This window comes from Peromyscus leucopus, chromosome 1 (genome assembly GCF_004664715.2).
Source record: "Peromyscus leucopus breed LL Stock chromosome 1, UCI_PerLeu_2.1, whole genome shotgun sequence".
Lineage (NCBI taxonomy): Eukaryota > Metazoa > Chordata > Mammalia > Rodentia > Cricetidae > Peromyscus > Peromyscus leucopus.
Window position 1 is genome coordinate 8,080,703 of NC_051063.1, and position 18,953 is coordinate 8,099,655.

Below are 18,953 nucleotides of genomic sequence, written 5' to 3' on the forward strand. Positions count from 1 at the left end.
TATGTTAGATTAAATGATGTACTAAAAAAGATTGTTCTGATATAAGGGAAGAAAACTAAGCTACGATTTCCTGTGCAACCCAAAGATAAATGATAACAGATCAGTTAAGGGGTTGGAAGCCACATGAACAATTGACATAAGCAAGTTTTCAGGTGTGTTCTGGAAGAAGCAATGTGTGAAATCTTAGTATTCTTGAACCAAGTGATTACCTTTGACCGTGGGGACCGTGTGAACGCGAATTGTACAGGTGCACATAGCCCACATGAAGAACTGGACCATTCTGAGAGAAAACCCTCTACCTATCTTCTTGGGACTGCTATGGTTCTCTCACCATCAGGGTCTTTCTTTGTCACCCCTGCTCACTTACCAGGCAGTCCAGTTGAGAGACGGGGCTCTTGTTGCCAGGGTGGCTGATGTCCCAGACCTTTACGCAGCCCTTGCCACCCGTGTACACGTGCCTTGTGGGGTTGCTGATGGTCACTGCGCACACCACCTCCCCATGGTTGAGGGTGTTGATCTGTCGAGCATGTCGGGGGATCCCAGGTCCAATGAGGGCATCAGGAGGAAAGGGGACAGGCTGCATCTGGCCATCGGCACTAACGTGAAAGGAGTATGCTCTAGGGCACAGGAAGGAAAAACAGTAGGAGGATAAAGCATTAGCTTTTGCTTGTTTTCCTTTGAGACAGGGTCTTATGTATGGTTGGCCTCATACTCACTATATAGTGAAGGGTGACCCACCTGTCTCTACTTCCCATGTGCTATGACTAGAGGTATGCACTAACATGTCTGGTTTAAGCAGTAATGAATACCAAAACCCAGGTTTGATACATACTAGAAACACACTCTACCAACTAAGCTACTTTGCTTGAAAATGTTATTAAACCATTCAATATAACAAAAGAGAAAGAAAACCCTTCCAGTGCCACTTGAGATATGTTAAAACAACAACAATAGATCTGGTACTGAACAATAAGCTTTCAAGTCATGGGGCTTGATCCATAACCAAATACCAACTGGCTGTTTAATAGTTGCTGCATGACATCAGTAGTTACCTAGCCTCTCTAAATGCAATTCTAACTTAAAAAAGAGAGGATGAGTCCATAGCTTACAGAGAACTAAGTGGGATAGCTAGCATCAAATATATACAGTATTTATTTTTTTCCACTCTTAACCTTCATTGCTTTGTATTTTTCAGTGGTTCCATGGCCTGCAACAGATTTTACCTATATGGATTAACTCCAACCAAATCAGTTATTAATGGAGATGACTAAGTTAAAATTATGAAGCTCTGAAGAGTTCGAATTTTGTAGGTGAAAATGTTGAGATGGCAGATATGCCAAAAATACACTTTTAAGTACACATTGATAAGACTCAAGAATCACAAACCCTAAAAAATACAAGAGGAATGAGAACTTGAAGTGTCCTGCCTGACAGCCCCAAGGCCCACCTGACTTGTTTGTGTACAGCACTTCCATTTCCAGTTCACACCCTTAAGAGTCCTTGGTGTGAAAACTTCATCAACAGACTCTACTTTAGGACACAACTGTTAGCAAGGGAACAGTGAGGCTGCTGGGATGCAGGTCAACTTTAGGAGAAGCAGATGCCAATAGCAGGTGGGAAGGAGCTGAGCGTATTGTGGTAGCTCTTAGGGACCACAGTCCTTTTTTTAGAAATATGTACCATACCAAGAGAAGGTATTGTGAGCTTGGACTAAACCCTGTGCGGTATAAGAATCAAAGCTGATATAGTGTGATGGTTTGAATGAGAAATGCCCCCAGGTTCTCAGACATTTTAACACTTTCGTTACCTAGTTGGTGGCATTATTTAGGGAGCTTTAGGTGATGCACCCTTGGTGGAGGAAGTATGGAGGAGTCTGAGATTAAAAGCCTTCTGCCACTACAGTTTGCTCTCTGTTTCCTGCTTCCATTTGAAGATGTGTGCCCTTATCTACCAGCTCCAGCCACCATACCAACCTTTTGCTGCTTCTTTGCTATAAGGGACTCTAAGCCCTTTGGAATCATAAGCCAAAATAAACACCTTCCACAAGTTGCTTTTAGTCATGACATTTTATTACAGCAACAAAAAAGTAACTAAAATCAATAGTTTATAGTTCCTTATTGCAAAAGTCTAGGCTGGTTATGTTTACAAAAAGCCCATTATCAAGGGCATGCTACAGCTGCTTGAGGGAAGGGTTGGGAAGCTGAGAAGCAATAGACAGAGGGTATTTTCTAAGTCAAATAAAGAGGACTTAGAGCCACACCAATTGTAACCTCAGAAGAGTGAGCTTATGAGGACTGTGAACACAGACAGTGTGGGTGCTGGGTGCAAGAGGTGCAATTCATAGGATCTGGCTTAGAAAGTCATGTAAGGCTACACTGGATAGGATGCTTAGATTCTGGAGTGACATTTAGGGTGATGCTGAGAGCTTTTAATAAAGGTAGTCGAAACCGAGTAATGTAGATTTTCACTAGAGATGATCCTGGAAATAGACAAAGCCATCAGGGGCTATTCTTATGAACACTAGTCACACTCTAAGCCTTGTGTCAGGTCTTTAGGAGAAACTCCATCAAGGTAGAAGATGGGGTAGATTCAAATAGTGGAGGCCTGAAAGAAGCAGGGTTTTTACAGATACCAGAAGTCTAACTCTTCAAGAAACTACAAAGAAGGGTACTCAAGAAACAGAACTAGCCGGGCGGTGGTGGCGCACGCCTTTAATCCCAGCACTCGGGAGGCAGAGCCAGGCGGATCTCTGTGAGTTCGAGGCCAGCCTGGGCTACCAAGTGAGCTCCAGGAAAGGCGCAAAGCTACACAGAGAAACCCTGTCTCGGAAAACCAAAAAAAAAAAAAAGAAACAGAACTAAAATCTACAACGATTGAAGTGGTGGCTTGTAGGCTGTGAGAAAAATGAACAGGACCCTTCTCAGGGGGCTACAGGGGAAAAAGTGACTCCAGGAGAGCCAGTTCTAGTTCAGGCTTTAAAGAAAGGCTGGCCTGATGAAGGAGGATGATTGAGAAAAAGCTAATTGATGTAGTAGTTAAGAGGTCACAAAGACTGAATCTTACAGGAAGAGAAGGAAGATTATTCCAAGTTCAGGTAGTGCTGGTTTTTCAAGACAGGTTTTCTCTGTGTAGCCCTGGTTGTCCTGGAACTCACTCTGTAGACCACAGTGATCTTGAACTCAGAGATCCACCTGCCTCTGTCTCCTGAGTGCTGCGCTACCACCACTCAGCTGTTATATGTTCTTAATGACAATTTCTTTAAAAAAAACAAAACAAAACAAAAACCCTTCCAAGAACCCCATCACTAAATGGGTTTTAAAGAACCTAGAATTTAAATAGTTAAACAAACAAACAAACAAACAACTTTCCTTCAAGGTTTTAGCAAAATTTCCATCAATGTAACACTGAGTACCCAGAATGTGACCTTCTGGAGCCCAGCTACATGAAGGATTGGAAACAACACTCTTTGGCATATTTATTACTAAGAAAGCTCAGTTCAGGTTTCTGGGGAAAGCATGGCAGCTTTCCATTCGTGGTGGTAGTGGAAACTTCTGGTCAAGACTGAAGGAAGAGAATCGAGCACAAGGCTCAGAAGCATGGTGAGCCAGACAAGCTGTTGCCAAAGTTGCCAAAGTGGCCACTGCTTCTTTACATATTCCAAACACAATTAGACTCCTGTGGCTTCAAGGCTGACCTGTAGTAAGAACCTTCAACTTACCCACTCTACTACCTCTGCTGGCTACCTACTTGGTAGCTGTTAACAACAGCTGAAAAAAAGAACTGTACCTCTTCTCTAAAAGAGCCCTTCCATCTCATCTCAGTTCATATGGAACTCAGAGGTATTTAAGTTGTTATCTGATTAATCCCATGACCTTGTTATTTAGTCACTGCTTGAAATAGACCAATCTTTCACCTTCAGAGTTCTTGGTCAACAAAACTTGTTAGTCAATCAACCACTATTTGCAGAGCATACACAGGTACACAGAATTTTATGGTAATTGATATTTATGTCTTCAACTCTCAAGGAACTCAAAGTCTAATTTGCCTTGTTTCCCTTTTTAATCAGCCAAATATTTACCGAACAACTTGGCTATGGAGCCAGCACTGTTTGATGCAACTGGGACATTTGGGATAGAGTCTGTAGTAAGTTGGTCATAGAAGGAAGAACCTTGTTTTTATTTAGCAGATAGAAGACAAAACAGAGTCAAGGACAGCCAGGCGTGCTGAACACTGAAGGGCAGGTGAAATGGGGAGAAAAAGAACACAGGGAGACACTAAGGCAACCAACAAATACATATATAATATTGAAGTAATAAGCAAAGGGAAGTTAGAGAGGAAGAAATCAGCATAATTTTATTTACTCTTTGAACAAATGGACATTGTAAGCATCAGCTGTGAGCTAAGTACTATTTAAGGCACTGGAAGTTACTTCTGTTTTTTTGAGACAGGATTTCTCTGGCTGTCTCAGAACTCACTCTGTAGACCATGCTGGCCTTGAACTAAGAGATCTGCCTGTCTCTGCCTCCAGAATGCTGGGATTAAAGACATGTGCCAGCACTGCTGCTTTGGAAGTTACTTCTTTAACTGAATGTTCATTATTGGTGGGCATGCTAACTGGTACAGCCACCGTGGAAATCAGTGTGGAGTTCCTCAAAAACTGATTTATACCACCCTTGGGCTTATACCCAAGGGATTCTACATCTCACTACAGAGATACTTGCTCATCCATTTTCATTCCTGCTCTATTCATAACTGCCAGAAAGTGGAAACAGCTAAATATCCATCAACAAATGGATGGATAATGAAAATGTGATATTACACAATAGAATATTTATTCAGCTGTTGAAAAAAATGAAATTATGAAATCTGCAGGTAAATGGATGGAACTAGAATCAGTCATCCTGAGGTAGCTCGGACCCAAAAAGATAAATATTACCGTTTTTCTCTTACATGTGAACATCAGCTTTTAAGTTTTAGATATCAGAGTTCCATTCAAAATATCTAGGGATTAAGTAACTAGTAAGTGACTAAGAGTCTTCCAAGGAAGGGGAAGCAGAATATAGTGTTATAAAGGCATAATGGAGAAACCAGAGTAGGAGGATTAAGTGGGGAGAAGGATGGGAGGGCAGGGTAGAAAAGGGAATATGGGGAAGGATAACTAACACTAAAGGCCTTTTGAGAAACCATATGGAACCCTACTACTATGGAAGCTTCCTAAAATATATACATATATAAAAGGAATTTAAATGGAGTTAACCACATAATAGTAGAGGTAATATTCCAATTAAACATCATGTGCTACTAAACAAAACCCCCAGTACCAGGAATGTGTTACAACTCTTTGATTAAAGGCATCATATAGCCAACCCTACACCCTGGCCAACATTATAGGCTATTGTCAGTGCTATTAGTTACCACCCACAACCTGATGGTTAGGCCCTATTGTTGATGACACCACATACTTATGTCAGTGAATATGCAAAAACTGAGCTGCTGCCCAACTAGAAGCTTCATCTCCTGCTGATTAGTGTTCATAGTGCTGGAAAACACTATATATGCTACAATCTCATTCAGCTATGAACCCTCAGCTACAATAGTGACCTGCCTGGAAAATATATCCACTGATACGATAGAGATACAAATCTTATGGGAGTAATTAACTACTTTCTTATTGAAGTTAAGGTTCATACTCTATGAGATGGAACTGATACCTGACACTGTTGATGAGGCCAAGAACCTGAGACTAGATAGGTCATGGGCCTTACGGGAAACCCTACTAGTTATTATTTTGCTAAATGAACACAGCAATAAAACAACTCCTAATGACATACTGTTATACCCATAGATACTCATCAGTGCATTGCTCAGCCCTTTATCAGAGAAGCTGCTTTCTTGCAGCAGATGGCAATTAACATAGAGACCCACAACTGAACAATGTGCAGAATGGAAGACTTTGGAGTGCTCAGTCCTAAATGTGATGTCTGTATTACACCCCTCCCGTCAAGGCTCAGGGATCTATGTGGAAGAGGAGGTGGAAAGAATCTAAGAGGTAGTATATCCAAGGGAATAACATTTTCTGACACAACAGAGCTGATGCATATATGAACTCATAGCTACTGTGACATTATGTACAAGACTTGCACAGAAAAGGAGAAGTGGGCACAGAGTCCCACAATTAAGCAAGAGGCTATTTACAATTGATAGCTGCTGAGAGGGAAAAATCTTCAACGCAGTGATACTGAATGTATCAATCATTCAGCAGGGCAGGCCTCATGCTCAGACGTAGTTGGCTAATACAATATTGAATCTGTATTTATTTGTGTGTGTGTGTACTTTCTGTTTGTTTTGTTTTGCTGAGAAAGAAAGAACATGAAGTTGGGTGGGTAGGGCAAGAATATGATCAAAATATCTTGCATTTAAAAAAAGGCTGAACCTGGAAACAACCTAGATGTCCCTCAACCAAACAATGGATAAAGAAAATTTGGTATATTTACATAATGGAGTATTACTGTGGTAAAAAAAATGACATCATGAAATTTGTAGGCAAATGGATTTGTTCACACATCCTGAGTGCAGTAATCCAAACCCAGAAACACAAACATAGTATGTACTCATAAGTGGATATCAGACACAAAGCAAAGGATAACCAGGCTACAATCCACAACTGCAGAGAAGCTAGGTAAAAAGGAGGACCTTAAGAGGGACATACAGGGATCACTCCAGGAAAGGGAAAGGGGGGTGGGAAACATGATGGGTCGAATTGGGGGAGGGACAAAGAGGGAGAGCAGTGAAAGAGATATCTTGACAGAGGGAACCATTTTGGGGTTAGGGAGAAACCTGGTCTTAGGGAAATCCCCAGGAACCCACAAGGATGACCCCAGCTAGGTCTCCTAGCAATAGTGGAGAGGGTGACTGAACTAGTCTTCCCTGTAATCAGATTGGTGACTGACTGACTACCCAAATTGTCATCATAGAATCTACATTCAGTAACTGATGGAAGCAGATGCAAAGATCCACAGTCAAGCACCAGAGGGGGAGGAGGGATTATAAGACCAAGGGGGGGGGCACATTAAGATCACGATGGGGAAATCCAGAGATAGCTGACTTGAGCTAGTGAGAGCTCACAGACTCTGGACTGACAGCTGGGGAACCTGCATGGAACCAAACTAGGCCCTCTGAATGTGGGTGAGAGTTGTGTGGTTTGATCTGTTTGTGGGGCCCCTGGCAATGGGACCAGGACTTATCCAAGGTACATGAACTGGCTTTTTAGAGCCCATTTCCTATGGTGGGATACCTCGCTCACCCTTGATGCAGGGGGGAGGGGCTGGGTCCTGCCTCAACTTGGTATGCCAGACTTTGTTGACTCCCCAAGGGAGGCCTTACCTTCTCTGAAGAATGAATGAGGGTGGGGGTTGGGGAGGGGGGCAAATGGGAGAAAGGGAAGAAGGGGTAACCAGTAGTTGGTATGTAAAATGGAAAAAAAATTTAGAAGGGGGGGCAGAGAGAAGGCCAGATATGGGTAACTTATACCAATTGGGACTTCTCAACCCTACAATTGTGAATCAATGCATTCCCGAAAATTGTATTAAAAACAAAGCAAAACAAAATTAAAAACCCATTCTGTCCTGCTTTTAAAGAACTCATATTTAAGTGGGGAGAAGCAGACAATGGTTATAAGTAAGCATTCAAAAGTTAGGCATGATGGTGCCCCTCTGTACTACCAACCCAGCACTTAGGAGGTAGAGGCAGAAGGATCAATAAATCAAGACCAGCTTGGGGTACACAGTGAGAGTCTATATCAAAAAAATTAGATAGAGGAAAATGAGAGTATGGAGGAAGGCAGAGAGGGATGCTATTTAAAGACAGTTATGGCAGAATGCTATAAGAGGGCATCTAACAGAGACCTGAAAGTGAGAAGGTGAGTCGTAGAAAGTGCTGATAGAGGATGACCAGTGAGAATAAATGCCACACAAACGAGCAGCCAGTGGAGCCTCTGGGAGAGGGAGTCTCCAGGGGCTACTCAGTCATGTCTGGATAGTCAAGACTGGGGATGCAGCATATGCATGGTAGGTACAACTCAGCAAAGACGTCAATCAAAGACCGTGTGTGCAAGGGTATTTCCTAAGAAAAAGAAAAAAGGTTTTTTTCTTTTCTGTTTTTTTTTTTTTTAGGAGTCAATACTTACTTTAAAAGTTTTCTTTGAAGACCAATCCAATTAGAACTGTGTTTAGGTAGTGGGGAAGGGGGAGGAGAAGAGTGCAAATATACTGAAACCAAGACTGTGGAATGGGATGTGGTGAGACTAGAATGTAGAAAAAGAAGCTGGAAGAGGTATGTTGTACTTGGTCTGTTAGCGCTCCAGGGGAGTGTGAACAGACATTCCAAATGCTCAGCTCACAGTAAGGAAGCCAAATGAGCAAACTACCTTTTCTGGAAATAGAACTGAGCAGAAGACTGTCCTGATTTTTTTTGAAATTTGGCGTGTCTGTTCTCTACATGTTCAAATTCTAATCATCTAAGTTTGCATATAAACATCACACTTTCTGAACAACAACTGCCTTAAAATCAGCAACAGACATGAAGAAGGCCTGACTGCCAGAGCTGCCTTCACAACTTACATTTTTATGTGAAGGCTTGATTTTAAACTGAAAACACCAAACTCCACCTTATGCCTTGTCTTTTGCTAAGAGAAAATGAAAAATACTATGAAGCCCTATTAGTATTCAGCAATGCCCAAATTCCAAAAGTCAAGCAGGTCTGACCAGAGCTTGGTACAGTGAATCCAAAGAGATAAAAGGTACTCACGGTTTTCCTCCTGGAATGCCTGTCAAGTTTGGAGGTATTGCTGGCACACGCATATGATGGTGTGGATCAAATCCCACCTAATATTGTCCCCATGGAAAACAAAAGAAAAAAGAAAAAAACAAACCCAGATTAACACTTGCTACCTTGCACAACATGGCACCTCAAGTCTAGGAAAAACAGATCATTTGAAAATAAGATTTGAGACATTTATAGAAGTATTTATTGGAAAATGACAGGATGCTTAGGATTTAATGGTCATTTATTCAGGACTGGAGAATACAAAAACATTATACTACTGATTATTGAAACTTATTACAGAAACAAAGGCTTCACCATATTTTTTCTCCTTGTGGCCCAATTTTGTAGTTTAAAATGTCAAAATGACTACTATATTTTAAGAAGTCATAAACTTTCTCATCTTCCCAAAGAAAAGACATAATCAAGACATAATCCATGTATCTTAATTTATTAAAAAAACACTCAGATTCTTTGATACTTTGTATTATATAAACTACATTAAAAAGAATGCAAGACCATGCTGTGTGTTCCCAAATTCTAATCTATAAAAGCAGGTAAACATACCACAGGTGATCTTCCATAGGCTGCTGCAGCTGCGGCTGCTGCAGCAGCTGCACTCATCTGTGGGGAGATGTTGTGTAGTCCAGCATAGGCAGCTCCAGGGCTGGTCAGCTCCCCATTCATCCCAGCATGGGGCACAATCCCAAAAGGGGTTGGATATGGACAAGGTACAGCCATTGGGGTCCTCAGGCTAGATGCTGAAGAGAAAACCAAGAACACAGAAAACTGTAGTAGCACATTGTTTACTTGGTTAATAATATAATCCATAATTCAAATGAACTCATTTTACTATTCTCAAAATCATTCAATCTTTGGAGTGGTTCAATCATCCATCCCATTTTCCTGAACACTTAACCTCTGCTAGACATGGGTGGGGCCACATGCTTAGTTTGGAATATTTACTTTACCTAACAGTCAGTGCTGGTCATCACTACTTTTAACAGATTACATTACTTAAGTCACTTAAAACAGACTTAAGTCTTTTTTAAAACAACTTCGTATAAATAAATATACAACACTTTCCCCCTTACTAACCTAAGGGGTCCACACCTGGTGGCTTTCCAGGCACAGGCCTCAATCCGGGAGTAGAGTTACTGCCAGGGGTAGGTGCATCAGTTCGTGGAGTAGGAGTATTGGATTTTGAAACAGGAGTAGTAGATTTTTCATTCTAATAAGAGACAGAGTACATCAGCCAGGAGAACATGATTTTAAGAGTTACTTTAATATTAAAACAGTAAGCAAAACGAAACAGAAAAAGAAGTTGAAGAATTCCTTCAGCTTCTCTTATATCTTGCATTGATTAAAAGTAGCTGGCAAAGAACCAGGAAGGTAGAGTTTAGGAAGACCTGAACTGAAGTTGATCTGAGGTCATTTTTAGGAGCCTGATCTCAGTCAGAAGCCAAAGAAATTCACCAACCATGAATTCTGATTGTGGGCCACATACTGTTGGCCACGGTTATGTCAGCCTCTAAACACACTGTTCATGTACTAAAAAGTTCTCTATCTGACTTGATCCTCTCAGAAAACAGCCACACATGAATCATCATGGAGCCCATAGTAGAAAGGAGAGGTCATGAAGAGACAAACAGAGTTCCAGAAGGAAAGACAAAGGAGTTAAACCCAAACCTTACCCAGGCTTTCTTTCCATCCTACACACATATATTATACTGTATCTGCACACAAACAGGAGAGTCTTCCTATCACTTATCTGTGAATTCAAAAGGTAACTCAAAACTATATATGGCTTTTTTAAAAAATGAAAATAAGTGGTGAAGTTTAAAAAGAAAGAGGATTTGCCCCACACAAATGCAATCAACTCCACAGCCACATGAGTAGGTTTAGGGACAGTACCTTGACTAGTAGGCAGTTCAGCCTGGCATTTGTGTTGAGTCAAAACAGACTTTTTCTAAGTGACAGGATACTTCTGAGGCAGAAGCTAAAATTATCACAGCTGTGTATAGCTGGGCAATTCAAATGCAGCCAGTAATAAAATGACTGTAACCCCAAACCAAGTTCACCAGAAACCACAGACAATAAGACCACCTCTCTAACTCCAGTGTGTTGTTTTTCAACTTTACTAAGATGTTTTTCTCTCTTTTTCATCCATTATCTCTCTCTTAGACTTACAGAAAGACTCAGTAAGCAAATACCATCAATTCAGTAAACCTTTCTGTTTCAAAACATCTTTTCTAATTAAACTTATATCTGAAACACATACATCATCATTTGGAAATCCAAGCCCTATGGAAAAATATAAAATACATAAAAATTGAAAAATCAAAATCCAACAACTAGTTTGTAAGTGGCAATTCTGCTAAGGATGGGCAGCTTACAAGGCTAAGCTCTTTGGATTTGGAGGAAGGGGTACTGCTGGAAGATGCAACAGAGGCGGGGCTGATGGGGGCATCTTTCTTGAGAAGGCGTGTCTTGTCTAGGCCATTCTCCCTGGGGGAATGTGCTGGGCTTCCTCGAGGGGATGATGGATCCTGCAAAGAAAAGTTTAAGACTCACAACTGACTCACAGCACCCAGGTCCTTGACTGGGGTACTCTTCTAACTAAAAGTACTTAACAGCTTGCTTAAAAGTACAAAATGTTCTGAAAAAGATAACAAATTTAACTGAAATTGCTAAAGGAAACATCTGGTATTGAGGTCAGATTCTAAACAAAAAACAAAAATCAAAAAGTTCATTAATCTGTAAGGAGCATCAATACAATCAGTAGGGTGACCACTGACACCTGTGAATTTCTTGTGGTGAAAAAGGATAGTGGCATTTGAAAGGAAGGAGCAGCACTTTTAAAAGGCACAGCAATGTATAAAGTCAGTAATAGTTTCTCCTAAGGAGGACACTAGCCTTTGTTACAGCTGCAGAGCAGCAGGAAGTGAAGCTAGCCACAAACATACCTCATTGGACACATCAACTACTAAGTTGTCATCACTCTTCTCACCATCACTGTCCTGCACAGAGAAGTGAGAAGCATTATCTCCACCCTCCAGCAGAAACAAGCAACATCACAGTTTCCACTCCATTTATGTGCCCACATCAGGTCCTTATGTGATGAATACTGTACCAAACAGACAAAACATTTTACAATGTACTCTTCTTTATTCTTCATGTTGATGTTATGAGCTAGGAAATGATTCCATTTTCCATTTTTGAAAAACGGAGTACAATAGCTTGCTTATTACTGTAAAACACAGAACACAAACTTTCACACCCACCTAAACACAGACTACAAGTGTGGTGGGGTATGGTTTGGTCTGGCAGCAGTTAAAAAATCTGAGTAAGTCATTGCATGGTTAAATGTGAAGTAAAAATCCAAAATTTGAGCTTCCTGTGAAGCCCATAGTCCTATAGGGAACCAGCTCCACACTTCCTATCTAGCATGCTCCCTTCTCTTATGGGACCTGCCTAGACACTACAGGAAAAGGAGCTTCAATTCACGTGAAGGACTTTGTAGATGTCTAAGCTAACCACATAAAGTTCTGGAATAAACTACCCTAACAGAAATAATAACCTAGTATACCCAGATCTTAGATTAGGTGTTAGAGGAAAGCACTGTGGTCATGCATACACACATACACACATACATGTATGTTTGCGCACATAAACACATACATAGCTTCAGATAGTTGATGGAGATAGCTTGAGATACAGCTATACATACCATACATTGAAAAAAAATCTCTTAAAGCACATTGTTTATCCTATATTCTAGAATTGGCTGGTAATGGTTAAAATTACCAGCTGATAAAGAACAAGACAAATTAACCTCCTCCAAAGCAAAGGTGGATGAACTTACATAGCGAGCTGCAATTTCCTTTTCTTCTGTTTTCTGTTTTTTGCTTTCTGAAGAATAGTCTGTAGAGTTTCTGTGTTTCTCAGAACCTCGGAAACTGGCTGATGGGGATACCGAAGAGCTCTAGAATTAGAAATAGAAGCAGGATTGAAATAGATCATTTACTTATGAGAGCATTTAAACAATTTGTTGTTTAAACAATTTTTGTTGTTGTTCTATAGTACATGCCTGGGAAGCTATTAAGAGGAAACAGGAGACAGAGGAGGAGATGAAAGGAGAAAGACAGAGGTACTGGGGAAAGAAAAAGAGAAAGACAAAGCAGAAAGATGAGTAGAAGAAAGAATAAAAAGGACAGTAGGCTGAGTACAAACTCTAAAGAGCAGATCTGATCTCAAGCACCTCAAGCATGCTGCTTAAGACTTTCACAAAGTTTGGAAAGGAAGAAAACACAAGAAACAGCACCCAGGGAAAGACATGCTGGCTTTCTTTGTTTTGTTTTATATTTGAAACTCCCACAGAGAAACTGAATGCAGTTGAGCTTAAAGGATAACCAGTAATTTTTCAATTAAAACAAATTCAAATGGGGAAAACTAATCATTAACAACCAAATGTGGTGGCCATGTGATATATAGATCACAGTCACAGAATATTTTCCTCAGCTTACATCTACAGCCTGGAACACGCAGAAGCAAGGAGAGAGAAAAAAAAAAAATCCCTGCAAACATCAATTGTATTTCTGCATTTTGTTTCTGGAAACCCTAAAGTCACTGTGGCCAGAGCAGAGGAAGTAGGTTCATGTCTCAGGAGACCACAGTAAGGAGTTATGTGCCTTAGGCTCAGGCCACAGACATCACATCTGTTCTTTCAATAGGCACTTAACCTGAGGTGTTCCTACATTGGTGACACGATTTGAAGCCTGAGAAAGGTGGTTCTCGGTCATGAAAGTCAGCTAATTACTGAGCACATATATGCTAGCTTAAAACTATGGATGGAAAAATGAAGACCAAAACTACCCTCAAGAATCTGCCAGTGTCATGGGCTAGGGAGATGGTCCAGTGGCCTCAATGCTCCTCTCTAGAATCCCATGTGAATCTGGAAGGAACAGCATGTGCCTCTAACTCCAGTCCTTCTACAGGGAGATGGAAGGTAGAGACAAGGGAATCTCAGAAGGCTAGAAGCCAGCTGGCCTGCTATACACAGCAGCACACAAGAGACCTTGTTTCAAAAAAGGTGAAAGGCAAGGACAAAAACCTCAAGTTGTTCACTAACCTCCACACACATACTCTACCCCAACCACCAGCCCAACCCCCACACAACTTTGGACTAAATGACAGAAAAGACTCTGGGCATTATTCAGTAAGGACAAAGACTAAAACAAAGCATCACAAGCTAAGCTATTTCTAATTTTTGTTATTTGTTTTTATGGTGATGGGAATCTAACCCAGGGCCTCGACATGACAAATGCTCTTTACCATTTAGCTACATCCCCAGCTCCCAAACAATTGTAAAAGGAGACTAGTCCTGATCCTGCCCCCCTCCATCAGTGCACTGAGCATGTTCCTCAGAGCTCTACGTATTTTCACAGCACCTGTAGCCTTTCTCCATGGGATTACAGAAGTGTCCTTTTGCTCAGTATCTTTTAAAAGCCCTTTCCAGCATAAAAACCAACTCTTAAGGTCAGTTTTTAAAGCTTCCTCAGATGCTTCCAGGCAGAAGTAGTTACTCGCTTCCTGTTGTTCCCTTAATATGCTGTTCATTCAGTGAATGGAGCATGTGCAACAACTAGACTGCTGCTTGTTTAGAAAACTACTTCCTACTTCAGACTATAGCTCCCCTGAGATGGGGCACCCAGCAAGGCGGGCTGCATAGAACTGGCCAGGAATGTTTTTAGACACAAAAAATTCCACATGACCCTTGGACATGTGTTTCAATCTAGTTCAAAACCCCTGAGATAATTAAATGGGTGGGAAGTGGGAGGGCAGGGTAGAGTAGGGAATTTGGGAAGAGATAACTAACACCTGACAGTCTTTTGAAAATATCACATAGAAGCTTCCTAAAATGTATACATACATAGAAAGGGTTTAAATGGAGGTACCTTAAAATTGGGGTGGGGTGGGGGTGGATCCCTAACTAGATACCATTACCAAATAAAAACCCAGTACCAGGAATGATTTACCTCTTTGAGTTGTTGGCCAATGAAATCCCATAGACTCCTAAGCATTACAGTTATTCCCATTGCTCTTGGTTACCATCCAGAAAATGACAGTAAGACCCTATTGCTAAAGACACCACACACTGAGTCATAGAATATGATGAAATCAAGCCAATACTAAACTTGAAGCTTCATCTCCACTGGCTAACTTTTACAGTGCTGGAGGGAACAATGTATGTTTCTGGAGAAGAAATGTAATTTGTACTCACCTGTAAACTTTGTAAGCTACAACAATTACCTGCCTAGGCAGAGATGGCCACTGGTGCAACAGTGGTATGACTGTTAAGGGAGTAATCAACTACTTTCTGATTGGATTTAGGGTCTGTTCTACAAGACAGAACTCACAGCTGGCACTATCAATGAAGCTAAGAACCTGTGGCTAGCTAGGTCATAGGCCCTGGGGAAGAATTTATTAATATCCTTCTAAAATACACATAGCATTAAGATGACTCAATCCCTTATTGCTATACTCATAGGTCAGCAAAATCTCTCAATCCTTAACACAGAAGCTACTTGTTGCAGGAGGTGGCAATTAAAAGACTTACAACTAACTGGTCAATAGGCAGAGAGTGAGAGACTTTGGAGTGCTCAAACCTAAATGAAACATCTGTATCACACCCCACCCCTTCAAGGTTCAGGGATCTATTGGCCGAGAAGGCTGACAGACATAATAGAAACTGTTTTCTGGACATAACAGCTATACATAGGAACTCACAGCAGCTACAAGAGCATGCACACACAAAAGGCATATGGGTGACTGGGGAGGCAGAGGTGGATCTGAGGAGCTGCGGGTAGGGAATGAACATGATCAAAATATAGTGTATAAAATTCTCAGGAACAAAAACATTCCTTAAAGAAAAAAAAACATTAGATACATTGAAGAAGGTCACTAAATGAATTTCACAGGATATCATTTGAGTAAAATGTGCTAGGGTGCCTTGGATCTATAAAACAAAGTTCCACTCTTCATCTTATTCCTTTACCAATGAGATGCCTTATACTACTAATGTGCTATTTCACAAAGAACCTGTGTGAGTGTGTGTATGTGTGTGTGTGAGTGTGTGTGTGTGTGTGTGTGTGTGTGTGTGTGTGTGTGTGTGTGTGTGTGGACTTAATGCTATCCAAGCCTTCTGACACTCTACTTCCAGTCATTTCAACTTTCTTCAAAAGAGGAAGAAAAAAAAAACAATTTCTAAACAATAATGAATACATTCTCAGAAATTAATGCTAAAAAGTAATGCTTGTTTAGCTTTTCTGGTTTGTTCTGGTGAGACAAAGTTTCTCTGTGTAGCCTTGACTGTTCCGGAACTCACTCCGTAAACCAGGCTGGCCTTAAACTCATAGAAATCTGCCTATCTCTGCCTACCAAGTGCTGGGATTAAAGGTGTGCACCACAACTGGCCTTGAGCCAACTCCACACAATGCCTATTTAGTCTTAGTGTTTATTTATTGTCACACATGTAAAGTCAAATAGCTTCTTTTTTTCTTAAGATTGCTGTCTCTTGTTTATGGACAGCTCTCTTTCTTTTGTATGTGTGTGTGTGTGTGTGTGTGTGTGTGTGTGTGTGTGTGTGTTACACATGAATATCTGTATTTAAGTTTGCATGCATGTGCTCATGCATATGGTGTTTGATGCTGGGCATCTTCCTTGATCTCTTTCCACTTTATTTAGGCAGGGTCTCTTGCTGAACTCAGAGCCAATGATTTGTGCTATTCTAGCTTGCTCTAGAAATAGAGTGTCTTCCTCTTAAATGCTGGGATTACAGAGGGGCCACCATGCCCACCATGCTTACATGTGGGTTTTGGAGATCAGAATTTCACTGAGCCATCAATCTCTCCAGACCCTTGTATTAATTTCATTGTAGAACAGAGTTACACATTTGATCTTGCTAGTAAAATAATAAAGTAATTATCACTAGCATGTAAAGGTTAAGCTGCACTATGAATACTGAAGTGATCAGTGACACCCTAATAACATAACTGCTCTGGAGTCAAAATGACTTGGCATGGGTTCTCACCATATAGCTTAGTTAGGTTGTTATTTCCATAGCTTACTACCTAAGACACTTACTAGAACTCCATCCATCATGGCACTGTATAAATCTAAACATTTAGACTCTTTCAGAAAAATATTTTCATTACAATTTATCATAATATAAGCAAATATGTTACACATGGGTAGTCATAGAAGCAGATCAATTTAGAAGTAAAAAATAATCTGGATGTTCATGTTTTATAAAGCTCTGCATTAAAAAAAATCCATTTTTAATGGGAAAAGAAACAAAATGATTTGTTTAAAGTAAAAAAAAAGGGGGGGAGGGTAGGCGGGCACCAAGAGACTACAAAGGAAAAAAATACAAACTTTTATGTTTCCTATGAAAAACCCCAATTATACTGGCAGCATAAATGTACTTTATGTATATTTATACTCCTAGTATTATAAAACAGACTTTTTCAAAAAGGAAAAATTCCTTTATCTCATTTTAAAATCCACCTTAGATTTTACTGGGGCTGCTGGCCAAATCTGCTGTAGAACACTAATACCTCCAGCAACTTGAAATGGGTGGCCCACACCTGTCCACTTCCAGATCAAAGACGGCATGTATGGGAAAGAGTTCTATAAAGTATTCTCCAAAGAAGGTCGTATTAATATAATTAGCTAATTTTAATAACAGGGAACATACACTGTAATAGTAGGCAAGAGCACTTCTGGAGTCAGACAGTATGGAGTCTTCTATTTAACAGTCCTATAGCCCCAGGAATGATGTTTACCCTTACTCAGTCTCTTTGTAGTCTGGGATAACAAGATACTATCTTCACCTACTCTGGGCTTCTTTGAGGATGAAGAAGAACAATTTATACAAAGCTCAAGAAATAGTTTTAGGCACACAGCCTAGCCTCGCAATGACAGTAATGCTGATACCTCATTGTATACTGTGGTTTAGTCCATTCTCTTCACTACAGACTGGAAAGGAGAAGGTCCATGTGAGGACTATTCTAGGCACTTTGTAGTACTTCCCCTCAACACAGATATTCCAATGGCCCGTGATGATAGGGTTTCAATTAACCAAAGCACATCTTTCAACAGTCATAGTAAAGTTCTGATTCTATATGGCAGAGAAAGAGCTACAAATATCATATTCACATGGGATTTCCTAATTCGATTTCAAATGTCCACCAAACTAATTTTGCTTTCTATTCACAAAGGTGCTATGCTTAAGTCATTCCTGCCCACTTACAGATTATAAACAGAAATAATATGCTAAAATTTGAATGGACATCTAAGATAAAAAAAAAAAAACCCTAAAAGTTTGGGCTGGCAAGATAGCTCAGCAGGTAAATGTACTTGCCACTAAGTCTGACAATCTGAGTTTATTATCTGGAGCCCACATAGTGGAAGGAAAGACAGGAACTCCTCCTCCTCTGACCTCAGTGCATACTTTGTGGTAGGTGTGTGCCCAAACAAGCAAACAAACAAACAAATTTGGAAAAAAATTCCTAAAGCTCACTGGCCATGGGTGGTTGGTTGCCTTTATATCTACTAGGTACAAAAGAGTAAATCAGTTTTTAGACAGGAAAACAGATACAATGAAGAGCCAAGGAACATCATGAAAATCTGATTAATAGTTTGCTTTGCTTTCCAGGCTTCTTTTATTCTTAACAATAATCATTTAGATGACAAATTACGCTGTTACTCTAACTGAAATGTAGTTCTAGAACTCTTAAACCTTAGAATGAGTAGGCCATGGTAAGTTTAGAGAAGCCAGAAAAGGAGGGCCAATATACCCACAGGTCCTTTACTGATGTTACAACCAAACTCCCGAATGTACATTTCCTCTGCAACCTCTTAGACAAGCTGAAAATGCATATCTATACCAAAAGCAAACAATGGTGACTTACTTTCTTTTTATAAACATTATTCTTTTGCCTGAGGGTATGTATGCACACTGAGGGCATGCCTGGTGTCATGAATGACCTGAAACTGGAGTTATGAATGACTGTAAGCTGTCGAATGGGAGCTGGGAACTGTACTCAGGCCCTTTTCAGGAGTAGTAGTGC

The 18,953-nt window shown here is 40.5% G+C and overlaps 1 protein-coding gene across 14 annotated transcripts in view; it reads right to left on the bottom strand.

The window, feature by feature from the left end:
• Positions 1 to 18,953, bottom strand: part of Tle4 (TLE family member 4, transcriptional corepressor) — a 141,044-nt gene that overhangs the window by 6,564 nt on the left and 115,527 nt on the right. For 13 of the 14 annotated variants that reach the window (XM_028874863.2, XM_028874864.2, XM_028874857.2 and 10 more), the window contains 7 exons: positions 12,686 to 12,805; positions 11,787 to 11,840; positions 11,217 to 11,369; positions 9,919 to 10,051; positions 9,388 to 9,581; positions 8,806 to 8,882; positions 368 to 617 (listed from right to left, as the gene is read on the bottom strand). In XM_028874863.2, the coding sequence (XP_028730696.1) occupies positions 368 to 617; positions 8,806 to 8,882; positions 9,388 to 9,581; positions 9,919 to 10,051; positions 11,217 to 11,369; positions 11,787 to 11,840; positions 12,686 to 12,805 (981 nt within the window). The remainder of the gene's footprint in view (positions 1 to 367; positions 618 to 8,805; positions 8,883 to 9,387; positions 9,582 to 9,918; positions 10,052 to 11,216; positions 11,370 to 11,786; positions 11,841 to 12,685; positions 12,806 to 18,953) is intronic. The other variant, XM_028874855.1, reaches the window with a different exon arrangement.